General features: G+C 50.8%; 1 protein-coding gene across 2 annotated transcripts in view; it reads left to right on the forward strand.

Annotated features, from left to right (window-relative positions):
• ESRRB (estrogen related receptor beta) overlaps window positions 1-19,720 on the forward strand; it is a 172,524-nt gene that overhangs the window by 46,186 nt on the left and 106,618 nt on the right. Inside the window, exon 1 of one of the 2 annotated variants that reach the window (XM_058739773.1) lies at window positions 16,014-16,350. The exons of the other annotated variant lie outside the window; for it this stretch is intronic. Coding sequence (XP_058595756.1) covers window positions 16,301-16,350 — 50 coding nt within the window. The 5' untranslated portion in view covers window positions 16,014-16,300. Of the gene's footprint in view, window positions 1-16,013; window positions 16,351-19,720 lie in introns of those variants that run through there. 2 annotated transcript variants of the gene reach the window in all.

Consider the following 19,720-nt stretch of genomic DNA (forward strand, 5'->3'; position numbering starts at 1 on the left):
ATTATTGAGGGACAGACACAGAGTGTGAGTGGGGGAGGGGCAGAGAGAGAGGGAGACACAGAATCCAAAGCAGGCTCCAGGCTCCGAGCTGTCAGCACAGAGCCTGACGTGGGGCTCGAACCCATGAACTGTGAGATCATGACCTGAGCCGAAGTTGGAGGCTTGACCGACTGAGCCACCCAGGCACCTCCAGTGAAGGTCGTTTTTGTCCCTAAAATGTACTCCTATTAAAAATTAGTAATGACTATTTTCAAAAGTCCTCTTGTCTGGGCTTGTTTGAAGCTGAAGACGTGGTCTGCAAGAAGGTAGACTTAAGAGCTTAAAATACTTACTGTTCGGGAAACCTTGGACGTGGTAGTTTCCAAACCTGTGCCTGCATCCACATCTTCTGGGTGACTTGGCCACGTGTTCAAGTACAGATTGCTGGGCCCCACCAGGTGGGCCCAAGACTTAGCATGTTTAACACATTCCCAGGCGATGCCAATGCTGTTGATCTTTGGGACCCGCTTTGAGAACCGCTGCTCTGAAATAACCCTCCAGAATCCCACGCGTGATGGTAGGGTAGGACCACTGCTGATGAATCTCAAGGCATATTCTTCCTTCTGCAAAACCAAAACAGGTGCTAGGTCTTGCTGATAACAGTCCTATCATCCAAGAAGATGGAAGTGTCTGTGGTCATCTGGCACCCTGCTCTGTGCGGAATGGATGGACTTTGACTGGCCCTGTTGATGCCTTCCAAAAACCATAGCCGAAGCTGGTATTGGTATTGCCAGGTGCGAAAGGGACACAGAGGCAAAATTACTCAAGCGTGGGGAATGTACAAAGCAAAACTCTTGGCATCATACCTATAAACACAAGCGAGTGTTTTGTTTTTAGAGGAGGAAAAGCAATAAACATTTATTGAGCAATTACTCCGGGCCAGGCACTATACTGAGAGCTTTATACACCTTGTCTCGGCTCATCCTCAGAACCACCCTCTGAGGGCCCGGTGTCATCATCATCTCCATGGCCCAGAGACCCAGAGAGTTCAGTCTGTAAAGTCTACTCATACACGGAGGAATCAGGATGGAAGGACCGCTCTAGGCCTGTGGCCCCATCCAGCCAGAGCCCATGGACACACAGTCACTTCCTCCTGGAACCGCCTGCGGAAGTGGCCAGGGAAGGAGGGAGGCCAGGGCTGTCTGCGTGAGCAGACCAGGGAGAGGATGGCTTCTGTGGGAAGACACAGGGGAGGAGGTAGGCTTGGGGGAAGGTAGACATGAGAAGGGAGGAGGAGGAAATAATGTGCGGGGAAAAGATCCAGGAAGCAAGGCAACCTGGGCTGGATATGCCAGTACCCCCGAGGGTAAGAAATGGCGCTCACAGAAGCAGAAGCCCCAAAGGCTCACTTGTGTGCAGATCCTGTCCTCAGGAGTGGCCTGATCCACGGCCATCAGAGCTCCACCTCTCCTTATTTTTGACTTTCTACAAGGGACGTTATAGAAAAAAACAAAGTGGCCAAAAGCACCCCTGAGGCAGCCGGGAGGCTGGCTTTTGGCCACCTGAGGGTGCTGCTACAGTGTCTGAGCCTCTGGGTGGCACGCATGCGCACCTGCCAGAGGTTGCTCTTCCTCCCTTCCCTGGGGGAGCGGGCCCTGCCGGCAGCTTGTACCCCCGTTGCACCCTCCATCCCATCGCGCTGCTCTGCCTTTGGGCCCTGGTGTGAGGGCGGCAGTCTATCCTGTGCCGTACAGTAGGGCTCCTGCTGGAACCTTGGGATTTCCTTCCCGGAACCTGCTTGCTTTCCACTCCTGCTCCCTCCCCACGACGCCAAGATGCCCCTTGTCTTTGCAGCAGACCCTGACTTGCTCAGCGGCAGACAGAGCGTCTGGAAGAAGAAAGCGGGAGCAGCTTTGGCCGTAGGAGGCTGGAAGCTCTGAAGATCATGAGAGCAAGAGAGGGTCCTGAGCAGCCTTGCAAACCTTTAACAGGGCACGGCCCTGCCTCTAGCAGAGTGTGCGTGGAGCATGTCTTGGGCGCTGACCGATCAGATTAACAACTCTTCCTTTCTTTCTCGTGGGCAGAGGTAGCAGTGTGGGGCGAGGGGTTGAAAGTCTCCCTTTCTCTTGAGCATATCCCATCTTATTAGTCAGGGCCCCTCCCCAAGCCTCCTGCTCTGCAGACTGCTTTATCGTGAGGCTCTATCACGTTAGTGGGCATTGAGTAGAACAAGACTTAATGGGTTATAACGTTGTGCTCCCGCTCTGTCCCCCTGAGACCAGGCATCTGCCTACCTTCTTGGGCTGTCCCATCTCAGACTCCAAGGACATGTTATTAATCTTCACTATCTTTTCATTCCACGAACTCCCCCCACGAAGAAGGGACCCAGGAGTGTCACGCAGAGGGTGGATTGACTTTATTTATTTCCCCCTTGCCAGATGGAAGGCACTGTTCTGCCTCTGATTGTGAGCTACCAAGATCCATGGGACAGGATGCAGCAAGGGCTTTGCAATGGCAAGGTGCCTGATGCACATACAGCTTGCACCCTGTTTGGGGGGGATGCCACCTGGCTCCTCCCGCAGAGGTTGGACAGGGAGCCCTCTCACACTATTGGTCCTGGAATCGTGAAAGGACACTTTGAGAAGCCACCCCTGTGTTTTCATTACACTGCACATTCCTCCATTAGAGACGGTCCCAACACATTCCAGATGACCTGGCTGCCGGACAGGTGGGGTCAGAGCTCATATGCCTCTCTGCCTGGGCTGTTGCCTGATGCCGTTCCAGGTGGCTGCATTGAAAGGTCCCCTGAGATGAGAGGCTGGGGTGTAAAAAGGACCTCAAGGTGGTCGGCTTCCTCTCTGCCACAGCAGTGAGGTGAGGTGAGGTGAGCTCGGCTGTGGGAGATTAAATAGCCCTTATATCTCTATGACTTTGAAAAGGTTCTTTGGGGGAAGAAGTAATCAGTGTTTGTATTTTTACATAGTGATGACTCTTCCTCCAAGATTAAGAAATGGGTGTGGGGCACCTGGGTGGCTCCATCTGTTAAGTATCTGACTCTTGATCTCAGCTCAGCTCAGGTCTTCATCTCAGGGTCGTGAGTTCAAGTCCCATGTTGGGCTCCACACTGGGCGTGGAGCCTATTTAAAAAAAAGAAAGAAAGAAATGGGAGTAATATGCACACTTCTGAGGGCTGTTGGGTAACACCTGGTGTTATTAACAGGTGTGTAGAAGGGAGGGTTTCCAAGGGTAGAATGAGCCTGAGGCTCTGAGAGTGACAGTTCTTCTAAGTCCTGTTGAAGAACTCAGATCCCAGTGAGGTGTTAGAGATCAGCATGAGATTCCATGTTTGAATTGTAACAAAGACTCAAAGCACACCCAAGGGCATCTCTAGTGGGTGGTCTTGACTGCGGCCTTGACCCTAATGTTGCACGAGCACCTGCAGCTCACCATGACGGGCCAGGAGTTCAGCACTTGGGTTATGTGGTTGGGGAGCTAATGATGAGGTGGGCAGAAGGTGGCTGGGCTCTAAGGAGCTGTGCTCCAGTTATGACTGAGAAGGTGCTGTTCCACATCCTCGGGGGGTTGGAGATAAGACGGGACAGAGAGGGGGCAGGCAAATAGGACGTATATGGGCTGTCACAGTGAACAGAGTCAGCCACCGGCTAATGCCTCAGTTGTACTCTGCTCCCAGAGGCTGAGGGTAATGTGGACGATGGATGTGTTACAGGGAAGATTGCTGTGAGAAGCAGACCTCCTTTTAGGAAGGGATGGAGTGGAACCAGTGTCTGCCGACCAAATACTATGTGCAAAGTGCTGTATATACACTGCCCTGCGACAAACCATTGTAAAGGTTTGAGGAAGCCTGGACAGGGGGGGAAACATGTCCCAGAATCCTAAAGCTAATGACGGGCAGAGTGAGGATTTAGAGCTGGACTTCTCTTCTTTACTCTGGCAGTCCTTCCCAACTGTTTCCCTCAGATACTTGCGACAGGAAACGTTTCCCCGGAGGCACTCTCCCATCAGCACACAGAGTCCTCCTTGTAATTCACAAAGCATTAGTTTGTGTCTTGATTCACCCCTAATGCGCCCACTCAAGAAAGCATGTCCCGTGCAAGTGAGCGAAAGTCACATCACGGAGTGCTACATGAGAAAGAATTGGAGCTCACGAATGTTGGCGCTTTACCAATGTTAGTATTCCTAGCAGCTGTCTTCACACTTGATAGGAAATCCACCTGTGTACATCATGATGCTGAGAACCACCACGCAGCCCTGCCCGTGATGATGAGTTTGGTCCTCGCTCGCAAGGGCGCCGCAAGGGCAGCCACCTACATGGGGCTGGCCTCATTCTGAATAGCAAAGGACATTGATGCGAAAAGCTGGAGTGTTTGGGCACACGGCTCCTTTTTTACCCATGTCTTCTTCTAACATGGCCTCCTGGCCTCCAAGTAGGTGTTGTCCAGAAAACCCTCACAGGTGTGCATGTTACTGCCATTTCTCAATCTTGGAAGGCTGCTCAAGTTGTCTGAGTCGCTGCTGTTTAGAGAACACTGATTTTAGACATATCCTTTTTACTTTCCAAGTGTGCTCCAGGGGAGCCTAGGGATTCTATAGAGGTAGCTTGTGGACTCCCTGGGGGGGTGCGGGTGAAGGACCCACTTGCCTAAACCAGAAAAGCTACTCTTTTCTGTTTCATATAACAAAGTTCTACGTACAGTTCCACCGAAAGAAAGACTCTTCAGGGCTCTTTTTTTTTTTTTAAGTTTGAAAACCACTGCTTTAAAATGATGTTTCTGTGATCCCGTAAGTAAAAAGCATGCCTGCTTGTGGGTGAGTCTCTCCAGTGGACCACTTGGTTGGCTGCCACTGAGGAGTTGTTAAGGAACGAAATCTCTGGAAAGACCCATCCTCTGGCCCATCCTTTGATACTGAGGCGAGAAATGAGTCTCCCTTGGTTGAATGGCTAGGATAGCTAGGATCCAAGGAACGAAAGGAAATGTGTATTTGTTGATGTTGGAAGAGACAGGGAAAGAAAACCACCTGTTCCATCTCTCCGTGGCCTTTCAAACCACCAGGAACAGGGAGGGGAAAGCAAACGAGGGAATTAGATCTCCTTCGTTTAGTAGGGAGTTTATTCTACCTCCAGATTTCTTGGGTGTGTCTGCAGAAATCACTGAAGTGCATCCAGCTGGTTTCAAAATTGCTTCCCATTTGAACCTGTTCCAACCAGGCAAATTGTCCCTAATGAGGAAATTTTGCTTGGCAGTAGATTGTCTTCCTTTTCGTCACCTCCTCCTTCTTCCGGCTGCCGTTCACCTTCTCTAAGCCATAGAAAGTTACAATTTCCTCTTTGGCATCACTCCACAAGATCAGTTGGTTTCTCCCCCAACGGTACCCTCCTTCTCACATTCTCCCCCTCCAGTGCTGAGAACACACTCATTCTGATTTGAAAGAACTTCTCTGTTAGGAACGAACATGTCTTGCTCAATAGACGAGCGTGGGGATGGGTCTGGCCCATACTGACTTCCCGGGGGCTATGTTCCTAAAGTCCTCTTACAAATCAGTTGATTGGACCTAAGCACATATTTTCCAGTGACCCGTTGCGCTTAGGTTCCTGGGCTAGCTCATGAGGGCCTCTTCTTTTGTCATAGGATGCAGCATTGGTATGGACTCCATTAAGGTGACATGGAATGGCCAGAGAGCACAGGTTTCAGGGCGAGCCAGAATTGGGTTCAAATCTCAGCTTGTCTTCTGGCCTTTCTTACCCTCAGAGCTTCGATTTTATCTTCAACAGCGAAAAATGAGAGGGATGGTACCCACCACAGGTGTAAAGCAGGCCCTGTGTGAGGGCTAAGTGGCAGAACAACACTAAGTGCCCCGCCCGGCGTGGGTGCCCAGAAAGTGTACTTCCCTACCACCCTCTCCAACTCTCGTCGTTGAGTCTGAAGACTCATACTACAGTTGGTATTCTCCATTGAACAATGGAGGGGGGGAGAAAATAAAAATGATACGATACTGGTGATGGAGCAAGACAGAGGATCAACCAGGGAATGATGAACAAGAAATAGGGTTTCTGTCTTCATTGCTGGGGTTTGATACAAGGCAGACTTATTCAACTGGAGGGGAATGGAGTGGATGGGAGTTTGGCGAAGATGCCACGGGGATTTGGGGGCTCAGGTTTTCATTGGTCTGTTTGGAGATGAGGTCCTTTAAACGTATCTTAAGGAAATGTAGGCATTTTCCTTTGTCTGTTTCTCAGGACCACCGGCCCAGCTGGGGGTGGGCCAAGACAAGGGACCAAGCAAAAGGAGGGATGGTGGGCAGACCTTGAATATTTGATACCCAGACCCACGGTCTTCTGTGCAACAAAATTATACTTAGTATAATCATGGAATAGTTAATAGTCAACATTATTTTCCTGATTTGTTGATTAACTTAAAAGCCATCCATAACACTACAGAACGAAGAGTAAATTTCTACATTAAAGATATGATGTAGGAGCACCTGGGCGGCTCAGTCAGTTGAGTGTCTGACTCTTGATTTTGGCTCAGGTCATGGTCCCAGGCTCATGAGATCGAGCCCCATGTCGGGCTCTGCACTGGGCATCATTAAGATTCTCTTTCTCTGTCTCTTTCTCTCTCTCTCCCTCTGCCCCTCTCCCCTCTTGCACTCACTTTCTTTCTAAAAAAAAAAAAAAATCTATTACAAGTCTTTATTAAAAAAAGATATCATGCAAACTTTGAAACTTTTCACGTGGGAACTGTTATTGAACTAACAAATATCACAGCTCAGAGTCCTGCCCCTTCCATTGCTTTAAATTTTAAATGCAAATGAAAACTCCAAGAGGTCACATAGAAGAACAAGACTGAAGCACCTCAAGTGCCTTCCCCATCTTTAGAATCTCTGTGCTGTCACTGTTTATTTTAAATCCACCAACTGAACACAGGATCTACATAGCACCCCAGGGACTCGGACACGCTCCACCTTACCTGAGCGCGAATTCCACACCGCTAGGAATCCACTCTTGAGACCCCCCTGCAGCTAAGTAGAGCTAAATTAGTGCGTGTGTGGCTGACTTTGTAATTCCCACGTGGGATGCAATTTGTATTAAAGAATAGGTCATGAAACCATGCTAATTTGGAATTTACGTATGTTATTCAAATTCAACAGCAATCACAACTCGGACCAACAGGAAATTTTCTTGGGGAGAAAATATTTTATCACTGATTACTTTGACTCACTGGAGTAAGGTGGTAACACAAAGCCATGTTCAGTCAGCTTTATTACTGTGTTTCTGTCTGTACAGGTGATGACCCTCTTACTGTTTGCATCCATGGTGGCCAATTGCCACCGTCCTGCTCACCATCCACTCAGACACTGTGGTTCTGATTCAGCACCACCAGGCTTGGCAGAGACCATTGCTAACCCCACAGCCATTCCTGCTTCCTCTTCTAACAGAAGTGGATTCGTTTGTCATTGAATACTAATGTAACTCAGGAAAAGTGAGCCTCCCCTCAGCTTCAGGGAGTCCATGTATTTGAAAGCAATCACAGTGATCCATTTCTCCTCTGAGAGTGATTGGTTTGGGGTGAGCATATGACTGGCCAAGAGATGTGAGGATAAGTCCGCCAGGATAGGGATGGAGAATTCTTAGGGGAGATCTTCCTCTGGATTAAAATTAAATCCAAATCAACAAATGAAAAACAAACTAAAAACATAAAGATTATTATTATTATTTTTAACGTTTATTCATTTTTGAGACAGAGAGAGACAGAGCATGAATGGGGGAAGGTCAGAGAGAGAGGGAGACACAGAATCTGAAACAGGCTCCAGGCTCTGAGCTGTCAGCACAGAGCCCGATGCGGGGCTTGAACTCATGGACCATGAGATCCTGACCTGAGCTGAAGTCGGCCGCTTAACCAACTGAGCCACCCAGGCGCCCCTAAAAACATAAAGATGAAACGCGCGCACACACACACACACACACACACACAAACACACACACACACACACACACACACAACTAAAGAACACTTTCCCCAGCGGAAGCACACATATATACACACCCTTCCTGGATTGGAACACAGCTGGGTGAGAAAGTGATACGGACGCCCCAAGATCCATCCTTTAACTGCGAGGGGGCAAGGTGAAGGGGAAAGCCAGTATCCTAAAGATGGCAGGCCAAAAAAGGTGAAACCACCTGCTCCTGGAATCTTGCTGTGTAGACCCCTCCTCCTAAAGCCACTAGACTCTCCTGGTGCTGGGAGCCAAAAGTACCTTAGAGTTAGGGGTGTGCATGAGGGGAGAGGATGGTCACCTGAGGAAGTAGCTGAGCTCAGTATGAAGAAAACCGGAGGAGGGAGAGCAAAATATGTACTGGGCTTCCCAGGTATGGAGGGAGTAGGACGAAAGGCGAATGGGGAAGGAGAAGGAAGTTCCAGATGATACCATGGATCTGAACGCTTTGGCTGCTGCATGGGAACCACAGTGTCTGAGTGGATGTGAGTAGGTGGGTGGCGCGGGGTCCATGTGGGCCTTTGTAAAACAGTGAGTCTGTAACGTGGGTAGTGAAGAGCCAACGGCAATCCATTGATCCTTGTACCCATCATGCTCCCCCTCCTCTAACCAAGGAAGGGGGTAGTAGATAATACAACAGTTTCAACTGAGAGAAAGTGGGTGACCCTAAACCATTTGCTGACTGTCTTTATCTTATAGCCCCAGTCCCCTTGAAAGCAGAGCCTGAGGCAAGCGTTAAGCTGCTGATACTTTCTTTGGGAGGTGTAAGCCCAGGGATAAAAAAGAGGAATTGGGGTGAGGACCGATGCCAAGCCGTGTGACATGATGTGCAGCCCCCATTTCCTACCCAGCCTCAAAGAGACTTAGTGTGCCGCTTGGCATGAGTGTCTTTTCTGGAAGGTTTATGCAAAGAATTACAGTATGAAACAGTGCACAGAGGGCAGGAAAAGGGAGGAAATCGGAGAGCTACCCTCCTGCACCTCTAGGGTGCATTATGCAGCCCCTTAGTAACCCAGGCCTCAGGCACTGGAAGTACAGGGGAGACACCTGAGTGGCCTGCTGACCAAGAGAGAGAAAAGGAGATGGTCAGAGGAGACTGAGACAGTCCCTACAGTGTGTGTGTGTGTGAGAGAGAGAGAGAGACAGAGACAGAGAGACAGAGAGAGACAGAGAGAGACATGGTGTCTGGACCCAAGCATTTGTCCTGCACACAGGGACAACCCATCCCTTCCCGTCCCATGCTTGTCCCTCTCCTTACAGGGCCCAGGCACCCTCCAGGAGGCCTTCAACACCTTCTCCAGCCTTCTCCAAGTCCTTTCCACATCACCTTTCCAGTCTGCCTTCGAAGCAAGTCCCTCAGGGCTGAGCATAAAATTCTATCTGTGCTTCTAGTAAGGGAGAGTAAAGAGAAATTATTGCTGCTCCTTGCTCGGCTGGGTTTTGTAGAATTACCCCAAAGCAGTGTTTGTCATGCCATTGAGCTGGAGGCCCATGCTTAATGTGCTATCTGTTCTGACCCCAGATGTCTCTCTGCATCGCTGCCCTCCCGCCAGCTCTCCTGCGAGCTGGCTCACTCTAGGGTCACTGCTGACAAGTGTGTTACCGGTGTTTATCCATATTAAATCTTGTATCGTTGACTGCCTTTTACCCACTCCCGTAAACTCTATTTAGTTCTTCTGCAGTTTCCCTTCTTGCCTTGTCCTTCTTGGGAAGGCAAACCCTGCTAAGTCAGGAATTCTACCAAAGCGTCACGTTCCCAACTGTTGATGAAAAATGAAAGTGTTAGAGATGGTCCTGCTACAAAGCTCGAGTCCTGCTCTGGAACTGGTACTGACCCGTTTGTAATTGCGTCGTTCAGAGCTGTGGGGAGTTCGCCAATGGGACCAGTGTCATTACAATATACATTTGTGCAGGTAGTGGTTGGGCCGTCCTTTTCTCAGGGAAGGACATGGGTAAAAGCCCTCATCATCTCCATCATGTTTTATATAGGTAGAGCACTTTACAGTTTATTATACACCATGTAAGTTTGATTTTTTTTTTCTCAAACCTAAAAGCATTGGCTGTTTTTTTCTCCCCTCTCTGTAAAGCATTTTGTTAGAGCAAAAACAAAATGCATTTTATTCTGAAAAAATAATGAAATCAGGAGCTTCACCTTAATCGAGCCATTAGGAAATGAAAACATGGCTTGAATGTTCCCAGTTTTGAATTTGGTGTCATTAATGCTGGGGAGACTAGCTCAAGCCAACATGTTTTTTTGTTCCCACTTAATAACACTTTATGTGTGTGGTGCTTTAGAATTAATTTTCCAAAAGTTTCATGTATCTTATGATTTCTCTAAGAGAATTACCTGTGAGAAGAGAGAAATGTACATGGCCCCTGGCTAGCTCAGTCGGTAGAGCCTGCGACTCTTGGTCTCAGGGTTGTGAGTTCAAGCCCCACACTGGGGATAGAGATTACATACAAACAAATACAAAATAATAAATAAATAAATAAATAAATAAATAAATAAAAACGTACACACAGGCATAATTTGTGAATTTGCAAAGCAAACTGTTCGTTCTTTCTGTGGCCTGTGTTGACCATGAGTTTTTTTTCAGTTAAAACTGTCATCAACCACAGTTTTCCTTTTCCCAGTGATGACACCTTAGAAACAAACTGTATGTCCTACTATTCGAATCCAACTATGTTTTATACTTAAATTGACGCCAAAGTCACAAGAAATTGGATGATAAATTAATATGTGACACAGACGAAATAAGGTCAGAGTTCTTTGTTATAAGGAAAACCCCACAATCCACTGTAATAGAAAATATTTAATTAGATCGTTCATTTAATCAATAGCTAGTTATTCAATGCCTCTTAGGTCCCACGTACTATCAAGGCATATTCTTCTTCTCCCCTCCTCCGCCTCCTCCTCCTCCTCCTCCTCCTCCTCCTCTTCCTCCTCTTCCTCCTCTTCCTCCTCCCCCTCCCCCCCCACCCCAGAAATTTGGTAGAGGATAAAGCTATTACATTCCTGATGTGTTCCTATGCTGCTGCCCATTAGAAGGGAAAAAGATCTTTGTTTCTGTGGAGAGACGTATCTCACCTTCCTCATCTCACCAGCCCACCTGTTCACTGCAGTTGCCATCTTGCATAGGACCTGCCGGAAGAAGGAATCTTTTTGAAAGACAGAGAACTTTAATATACTATTTAGCCGTGTTAGTGAGAATAGTATCTTGAGGCTCAGAGGGAAAAAAAAAAAAACAACCACGGGAACTTTGAAGTATCTGGAAGCTATTCCAAGACCCCCAGTAGGGATTTCTGATAATGAAATGGATGGCAGTCGTAGGTGGGAACCCAAGCATTTACTCACTCAAGACGCCCCTTCATATTTTATCTTTGGTGTCATGGCGGCAGTGCTAATATACACGAGCCTTCTTGCCCCAATAATGGGCCATTACAGCTTCAGGAAAAGCCATCATGTTTCCGCAGCATTTATCTGTCAGCAGGAGACTATTATGGGAGCACAAACTCACATTGTATTAGCGTTATCAGTTAATTATGATCCGTGGGACATGTGCCAGCCAATGGGCTGACAGTCTGCTGACCACCACTCAGGAATATAACTCCACACCCCAGATTCAAGCATGTGAGAAGGGAAGGGACCCAAAGAGGTGTGTGGTTGGGGACATTTTCCCTGGCCAGGAGTCCATGGAGCCCTGGCCCGGTCAGTACTGTCCCCAGAGACACACAAGTTAGGCTCACTGTCTAGGCCGGGCCCACCTTAGACCTCGTGGATGGTCAATGGATGCACTTCCTGGACTCACCTCCCCCGGCCCTTACCCTGGGGTGGATCAGAAACAAGCTCGGACTGTGATTCAGACAGTTCCACGGAGTCCTCTCCTCCTTCCCGGGCTGTTGGTAAGAAGTGCTTATGCACCTTGTGTGTTTCCTAAGGCGTCATCCCGCCTGGAAATGCGGGTTCAGGGAATGTGAGGGTGGGGGACAGGGATGGAGTAACCCAGTGTCCCCCATTCACTGGACTTAGGGAGCGTGTGGCAGACTCCAAAACCTCTTGTTGGCTCTTATCTTTTAGTGATGAAGCCATCAAGCCCTCTGCTCCCCCAGGGCCCACGCTGAGTTCACCAGCTCCTGCTAAGTTACCCTGCTTGAAGACGGGGAAAGCAGCCTCTTGTTGTGGGCTCAGAGCAGTACAGCACAGGGAGGGGATTCAAGAACCCGAGAGATACTGCCGGCTGCTGCCTCACGTGTGCAGAGATGACGGGTGTGTGTGTGGGGGGGGGGGGGGGGGTGCTGCCGCAAAAGCGGGAAGAGACACCCCAAGACTAGGCTCCACCAAATGTGGGGATTTCCACCAGACCCGTGGCAAGGGGTGCCATGCGGGGGTCAGCTGCAGAGATCACGGCAAGAGATCAAGGTCACTCAGGTGGCCTTTGGGCTCCAGGTGCAGGCATTCGGACGGCCCCTTTTCAGGACTTAGCCAGACTGGGATGGGTAAGAGTGGCTGGTCAGCGTGGATCCGTGTTCCACTTGGTGCCTTCTGTGCCTGGGGGAACACCGGTTTGAGGAACAGGGTGGGCCAGGCTGTGTCTGGGTACGTTTTCCTACTTAACCTGCCAGCTGGAGCATTTCTCACGGCAGGACAGCAGGTCAGGAAATTGGTGTCCCACCAATCAGTGCTTCCTTTTTCTCCCAGGAAACCAGGTGGGGAAGGGTGTGGACACATCAGCCTGGTCCCCACCACCTACCCGGTGGAGAAGTGTGTGTGGAAGGCGATGCCAGTGGCATTGCTCTGGTTTGGCCTCATATTCCTTAGCAAGGAGCTTGGACTCAGGGAAGGAGTAGGGAGAGAAAGTGAAGAGACATGTGAACAAAGGTTTAGGAGTTGAATAAGTAGAAATCCAGGCACCAAAGACGGCATGCTTTGCCCGTTATTCACGGTGTGACCTTGTGTGGAACTTCTCCACATAGGGAAATGTCTAAGTTTCCTTATCTGTAAAGTCTGGTGGTGATTCTAAATGATTCTCCAAGTCCCTCTCAGCTGTACGGTTCTGTAAATGTAGTAAATATCTATTTGGAGGAGTTCGTCACAAGAACTAAGTGAGCTGCTGTCCCCTTACACCATCCACAATTACTGTTTCTAATGCCTTCTGTCCCAGAGTCCCCTTTGGCTGACATGCCTATCTGGGGGCGCCAGGATTGGGACACAAGGTAGCGAAGGGGTGGGTGGCTTAGAACTTGGTGCTAGGGATGGATTACAAATTGCACCTGCTCTAGGTGAACGGTGCAAGAATGAAATGATAACTGGTTGAATGAATTTCAGGGTTGATGGAACCCAAGAGCCCTGCCCACTCATTCCACTCCCCCCACCCCCCACCTTTGTGTTCTGGAGGAGAGAGACCTTGATATGGTCACATGGAGATGTCAGGAACAGATCCTGGAGTCTGCTGCACTCTCCAGCACTGTCCAGCTAGAGGCGTGGGACCAGACCCTGGCTTTGGGAGGAAATACCTTCCTCTGTGAGCTGGGTGAGGGCAGAGTGGAGAGAGGCTGGTCCCAGGAACAATGTAGGACCCACCACCAAGTTTGCATGGAGAACCACAGGAAAAGCTGGACCTGCCAGGCTACATCAGGTCACCGGGGTGTCCTTGCTGGTCTACGGGCTCCCTGGCCTCACCACAGGGCTGTAGGTGAGGTGGCTGGACAGGCAAGGGGTGGGGGGAGGAGGAGGAGTAGGAGGAAGCGGGGTCCCCAGGACCTCATTCCCTCCCTGGAGGGCAATCATCCAGTATCCAGAGAGAGGCCTTTAGCTAATTCCTCCTCATACCTTAGATGCAGACAGTGATTGTGCGTGGGCATTAGCCTCACTTTTTCACCAACGAAACTCAGTATTTTCCCTCTTTTGCCCCTGGTGGCTTTGAATCCACTGCCCGGGGCTGTGAAGTTGTCTTTCTTTTCATGTTCTACCAAGTGTGTTCTGTCTCCAGTTGAAATTGGTGTGCCCACACAGAGCAAGGAGCCACTGATCCCACACAACCTAACTCCCCTTCTGGGACAGCCAGCCTGTCCCTCAGCAGGCCCACCCCAAATTGCCATGCTTCGATTTGTTCAACAAAATATTTCTCAAGTAACTTCTCTGCATCAGGCACCATTACTCACTGGGGATTTTCTGGGAAACAAAAACAGACATGGTCCCTACCCTCATAGGGCTTATAATTTAGTGTGTGTGTGTGTGGGGGGGGGTGGGTGGGTGGGTATTATACCAATATATATATAATTGCAAACTGAGTAGCAAAGGTTCTGGTGCGGCCCAGAAGGTGGGGAATTCTAGGTAGCAGGTGCAAAGACAGGGCAGTATGGCGCGGGATACGGAGGGGTACAGAGAGACACATAGGAGTCTGTCCTGTGAGGCTTCCTTGTGGGGCCAAGGGAAGGACCGGGACCGGGTGCATTTTCCAGTGAGCTCCCTGGCTGCCGGGCGCTTGGAAAAGGTATTTCAGGGGGCTGGAAAGGACACAGAGAAACCAGTCACTGAGGTCTTGGCAAGAGGTGGTCGTTGTGCAGAGGCCCTGGTTAAGGACAGAGGCTCTACACCCTGCTTCCGTCTCTAATACAACCAAGTACCAATGTGATTAAAAAAAAAAAAATCCGGGGCTGCTGGGGGTTCTGCTGACAGAGCAGACATCTTCATCCATCTCTCTGTGAGATGCCTGCCTGAGCCCCGAGCCCGGAGAATCCCATGCGTTCCTCCACTTCAGCACATATGAAAAATCTCAGCTCTGTTTCCCAGCCTGCACGCGCTTACATTTATCCAAGTCAAGTATCATCTGTGGTCCCCCTGCCCATTCCCCGGCCCCTCCTGGGGTTTTTCACCACCTTCCCTGCTTTTACTCCTGAAGTGCTTGAACACTGCCTGCAGTTACACTCCATTTAGACCTTATTTGGATGATAAAATTATGTCTCCTCCCCCCCAAATTGTCTGCTGTAGAATATAGGAGAATAAGGTGGTGGTCTCTCCTGGGGGCTTCCCCCCCTTTTAAGTAATTCTATACCTATCCCCTCCCACACTCATTTGAATTCTCACATTATTATCTCTCTGTGGCTGGCACATCTCAAAAGATGAAAAGCCCGAGAAGAAGGATTGGGGCATGACTTATAGTTTGTTTTAGTACAGAGGCAGCCCGTAATATTCGGGTTCACGGATGGAGCAGCAGACAGGGATGCAGGTGTGTTCGTAGCTGGGGATTCAGGTGTGTATGCTGAAGCATCTACTTGCGTGCCTCGAAGTACCATGTGGCAGGTAAGTTGGTTGTTCTAACCACAATTGTGTTTTCCTAAGCAGGCAGGGATTTATTTGCTCCCGTCTGCGTCCCAGGTACATTTCTGAGAGTTGCCAATGAAGAGCATCATTTTGTACATCTAGAGAGCATTTTATAGATGCACACCCTGCATCTAGCCATATGAGAGCGGTTCAGAACCAACTGGCCCAGGTGATGAGAGCTGGGAAGGGAATCTGCTTCTCTCCTTCGTGCCTCACCTGCGGACCTGACCCTTTGCACTTTTGTGCACCAAACACAGGTCTTGAGGCTGTGAATTTCTAGGGCCTTGGCCTCTTCTGGGTGTGAGAGTGGAGCACTGTGACTCATTTTTAATTTGTAAAACAGACCCATTCTAAAAGGCTGAGCGAGGGGGGGGGGAGGAGTTTGGCTAGGCCTGCCAGTTAAAGGATAGGATGCCGGTGGGGGGGATATATAAACAGCACATCTGTCAACCCCCCAATCCCACCAGCCAGTTGGACAATTTTTTTTTCTTTAATGGCCAGAGGACAGGCCTTGCCGCTCTACAGCTCAGTCCTCTCACTCCTCAGGAGGTGGGGACCTCGCCTGAGCGTCTGATTTCCATTGAAGTCTCTCTGGCTCACCCCCCTCCCCCCACCCCAGCTCGATTCTGTCACTTTAAGTCCAGCCCCTGAGAGATAGCCAATAGGAGCCAAACCATACATCAGTCTCCCAGCCTTAAAGCTACAGTAGGGTTAGTGGGCTCCAAGTCTCTGGTGCCCGAGCCTCCTCCGCGGCTTCCCGTCCCCTCTGCCCGCTGGAGTGTGTGCACGAGTGGGAGCGCTGGGCTGTGCGCGCACGGCTCTCTGCCTCCCTCTCGCCCCGCCACGGCGCTTCCTCCCACTCTGCCTTCTCCCGCTCACTGTGCCCCTGCCCGGACTCGCACCTCGCCTGTGCCCTTCACTCGCTCTTCCGCGTGATTTCCCCGCCGCCTTTCTCTACCAACTGGGAATGCTAAAACGGGACTGATGGACGTGTCAGAACTCTGCATCCCGGACCCCCTCGGCTACCACAACCAGTAGGTGCTCTGTTTCTCGGTCGGTCGGTCGGTCGATCTGTCTGCCCTTCTGCCAGTCCGGCTGCCTCTGTCCTGGGTGTCGCAGTTCTCCTTCCAGGCATTTTTGAAGTGGCAGGAACCCCGGGGGCGCTTGGGGGACGTCGGAGGGGAAAAGCCGCACACTTCCTGGGTTTCCTTCTGGGGCGGGGGTAAACCGCCTCTAACTTTTCCCGCACCCCCTTTTCCAAACCCTTACTTTTAAGTAAGAGCAGCTCTTTCTCGCTCACTCTTTCTCGCTGATCTTCCCCCGAGGCGAGAAAATATTTGAGTTTCTGTGGATTAGGGAGGAGCAGCCCAGAACAGGTGCGGGAATGTCGCAAGGATGTTCTGGCCCGTCTGAGAAAGCCTCCCCTGGGGGGCCCTTTGACTTTAAGATTTATTTCCGTACTGAAGAGCAGAAATGATCCCGGCAAGGGGGCGAAATCGAACGTGCCCCGCGGGTTTGGGAACTGCTGGCGCCCAGCGCTGCCTTGCCGGGCGGTCCCGGTGGGGCGCCCCGAGGGCGCGCACGGGGCGCGGTGGATCCGGGGCGCTCCAGCGGTGTGGGCGGCGCGGCCCCGGGCGCACTGCGTCCCGCACGCCCTGAGAGGGGGATCCCGCATCCCGCCAGGGGTGGGGACAGCCGACCCGGGGGTGCCGCGGCGGAGGCAAAGTTGGTTCGCGGCTTTGCGGGAGGCTGCGGGCGATGGAACTGGCGGGCGCGATTTCCGTGCCCCGGGGCGGCTTCGCGCTCGCCTTTCGGGATCCCGGGGTTGTCCGAGCGGCGCGGGCGTGGGCAGCGGAGGGGGCTGCGGGACGGGACTCCCACTGGCCCCGGGCTTGGGCGGTGCGCCAAGCGCGCGGAGTGGGCAGGCGGGGACCTGATCCCCCAGAGCGGCGTGTCCAGCCCGGGTTCTCCGGGGTCCTGCTCTGGCCACCCGCGGTTTCCCTCCGAGGGCCCTCCGCGCACTTGCCCCCACCTGCTCGGTACCCGCCCGGCTCTCCCCTCCCGCGCCCCGCGTCCCGCCGCGCTCGCGGCTGGTGTCCCGGCGTCTGCGTGTGGGCGCGCGCAGAGTGGTCCCTCGGAAGGCTTAAAAGAATAATAAAATGGAAACTCTGGGTTCTTCGCGGACCTGCTTAACTTGGTGCTCCTCTTCCTCTTTTTTCTCTGAAGCGAACTAAACTACCAAAGTCAGTGCCCGCTCCGCCATGCTTTCATTTTTGTACCCCATCCCGAGAACCGCGACATCCCTGAAATAAATACACTGGATAATGTGGGGTTCCAGGAAGTGTGCTTAGACCCCTCTTCGCTGCACAGACCGCCTCCACCCCGGTGGACCACGCGGAAGAGAGGAGGCAACTTCACAGCAGTGTCTCCTGTCGATGACCAGACTGTCCCAGTCTCCACGCTGACCTTTTTGGTTCTAGTTTTAGGATTTCCCTGGGCAGTGGGTCCTTTAGGTGCCGCCAGAGTGTCGGAAGAAGATGATTTGGGATGGGAGAGGCGAGCAATCTTTAATTACAATGGATTCAGATTTCCATCTGCTCGAAAAGTGTCTCTTCGTTCTCTTTAAAGGTTACACTGATCCCGGGTTATGAGGCCGGTGGGGTGAGAATAGGGGTAGTGCCGGAAGACGCTCCCTCCTCAAGCAGGGGGTGGGAGCCGTCAAAGAAACCTCTGGGTGGGTAAGTGAGGCTGTGAACAATGTTTGATGTTCGTGGGGCATTTCCTCACATAAAATTACCAAGTACGACAAATATTGGATCTTTAAATTATTTAGGCTCCCTCTCTTCAGAGGTGACTTCTTTAGCTGAGCTGGAAATATCTATGTATTTGCCCCTGGCTCGAGTCATAGCCAGTAAATATGAAAATCCGAACGGGGGAAGTACATCCTTTGATTACGTTGACCAGAAAAGCAAGGAGAAATGGAGGGTTTAGCAGCTGGGTAATTCATCGAGGTGATGGCAACCCTGGCTTGAGTTTGAGGAGAAATATGGGCAAGGAGGGAATGTCAGGGAAGCAGAAAGGGGGGATGAGGCAGCCGGGGTCCTGGGTGTCTGGGACGGGTTTGAAGTGGAAATCATTCATAAAGTAAGCCTGACAGTAGTTTGGGCTCCCTAGCCTTCCTGGTTTCTTTGCAAAGAATTCACTTCTCACTCCATGGGGCACCGGAAAAGCCAGAAACATACCCGGCAACTCCACTGAGGAACTAAGGATCCGTGTGAGATGCCATTTCTCAAAGCCCAGGACGTGCTTGCTGGGTGGCAGCCCGAGCATTAGGAAGCTGGCCCCATGTACAGATGTGTGCCTCTGGGCGAGCGTTTGCATCTGCTGTGGTGCAGGGGCACGGAATTTCCAAGGTCGAGCTTGTGGAGGTCAGAGGCTGGAGTGTAGGGGAGGCATCTTTCTGACCTCACCCCCCCCCCCCCCCCCGCCACCGCCACCCGGGCTTCATGTCAAGTAGCTTTAGAGCCACTGGTAGCAAAGTAACAAAACTGGGGACTGCATTCTTTGGTGTGTTGGAAGGACAGTAGGGTGAATCCGTTCATTGCCAATAGTGCTGGTGTTTCTCGGGGAACATATGCGTGAGTGGGTTCGTATGCTCTGTACGTGGTTTCCACCCATGTGGCTTAGTCGACATTCCCGGACTTAAGAAAACCCAAGGGCACAGGGACCACAGTTCAGCGAGAAAGAACTCCCCAGCCCTTCTTCTCACTTGCTAACATACAGAGAGCATTTTTAATGCGTTAGTGTTATTCTCACTTTCCCAGGTGAGAAATTAACACACACACACACACACACACACACACACACACACACAGATACATCATACCTTCATACCTTTCTCTCCTTCATTTTCATTTTCCTGTAGGTGACTCCATTACCATTTCTAATCAATATTTTATGTACATATATAATCAGCCAGGGTAGGAGTGGGTGTGCTGGCCTGCATATGCCTGTGTACAAATGTGTCTGTGACCCGACTGGCTGGAGACCCTCGGCTTAGAAACCCAGGGAGCAGAGGTGGGGGCGGGGGGGGTGTTGGCGGGTTGCCTCACCCACCTTCCAATGACCACTTTGCTGTTGTTAAAGAAACAAAGAACAAACTGTCCTGAAGGTAAAATATGTGGGTTCACACGTAGGAAGAAATGCCACATGGTAATTCAGAATCAGTGACCCAGAGAAAAACAAAGGGGAAATTAATTTTTAATGGTACATTTAAAAATAAATCAGAATGAGGACATTAGTCTTGGTTTTCCAAGGGAGGGGCCTTAGGAAATAAACCTGGATGTGCCCGCCACCCTCCTGGAGGTGTGGGCTGCTGTGGGAGAGGATGATGGGGTGATGGGA

The sequence above is a fragment of the Neofelis nebulosa genome, chromosome 7 (assembly GCF_028018385.1).
Source record: "Neofelis nebulosa isolate mNeoNeb1 chromosome 7, mNeoNeb1.pri, whole genome shotgun sequence".
Classification (NCBI taxonomy): Eukaryota; Metazoa; Chordata; class Mammalia; order Carnivora; family Felidae; genus Neofelis; species Neofelis nebulosa.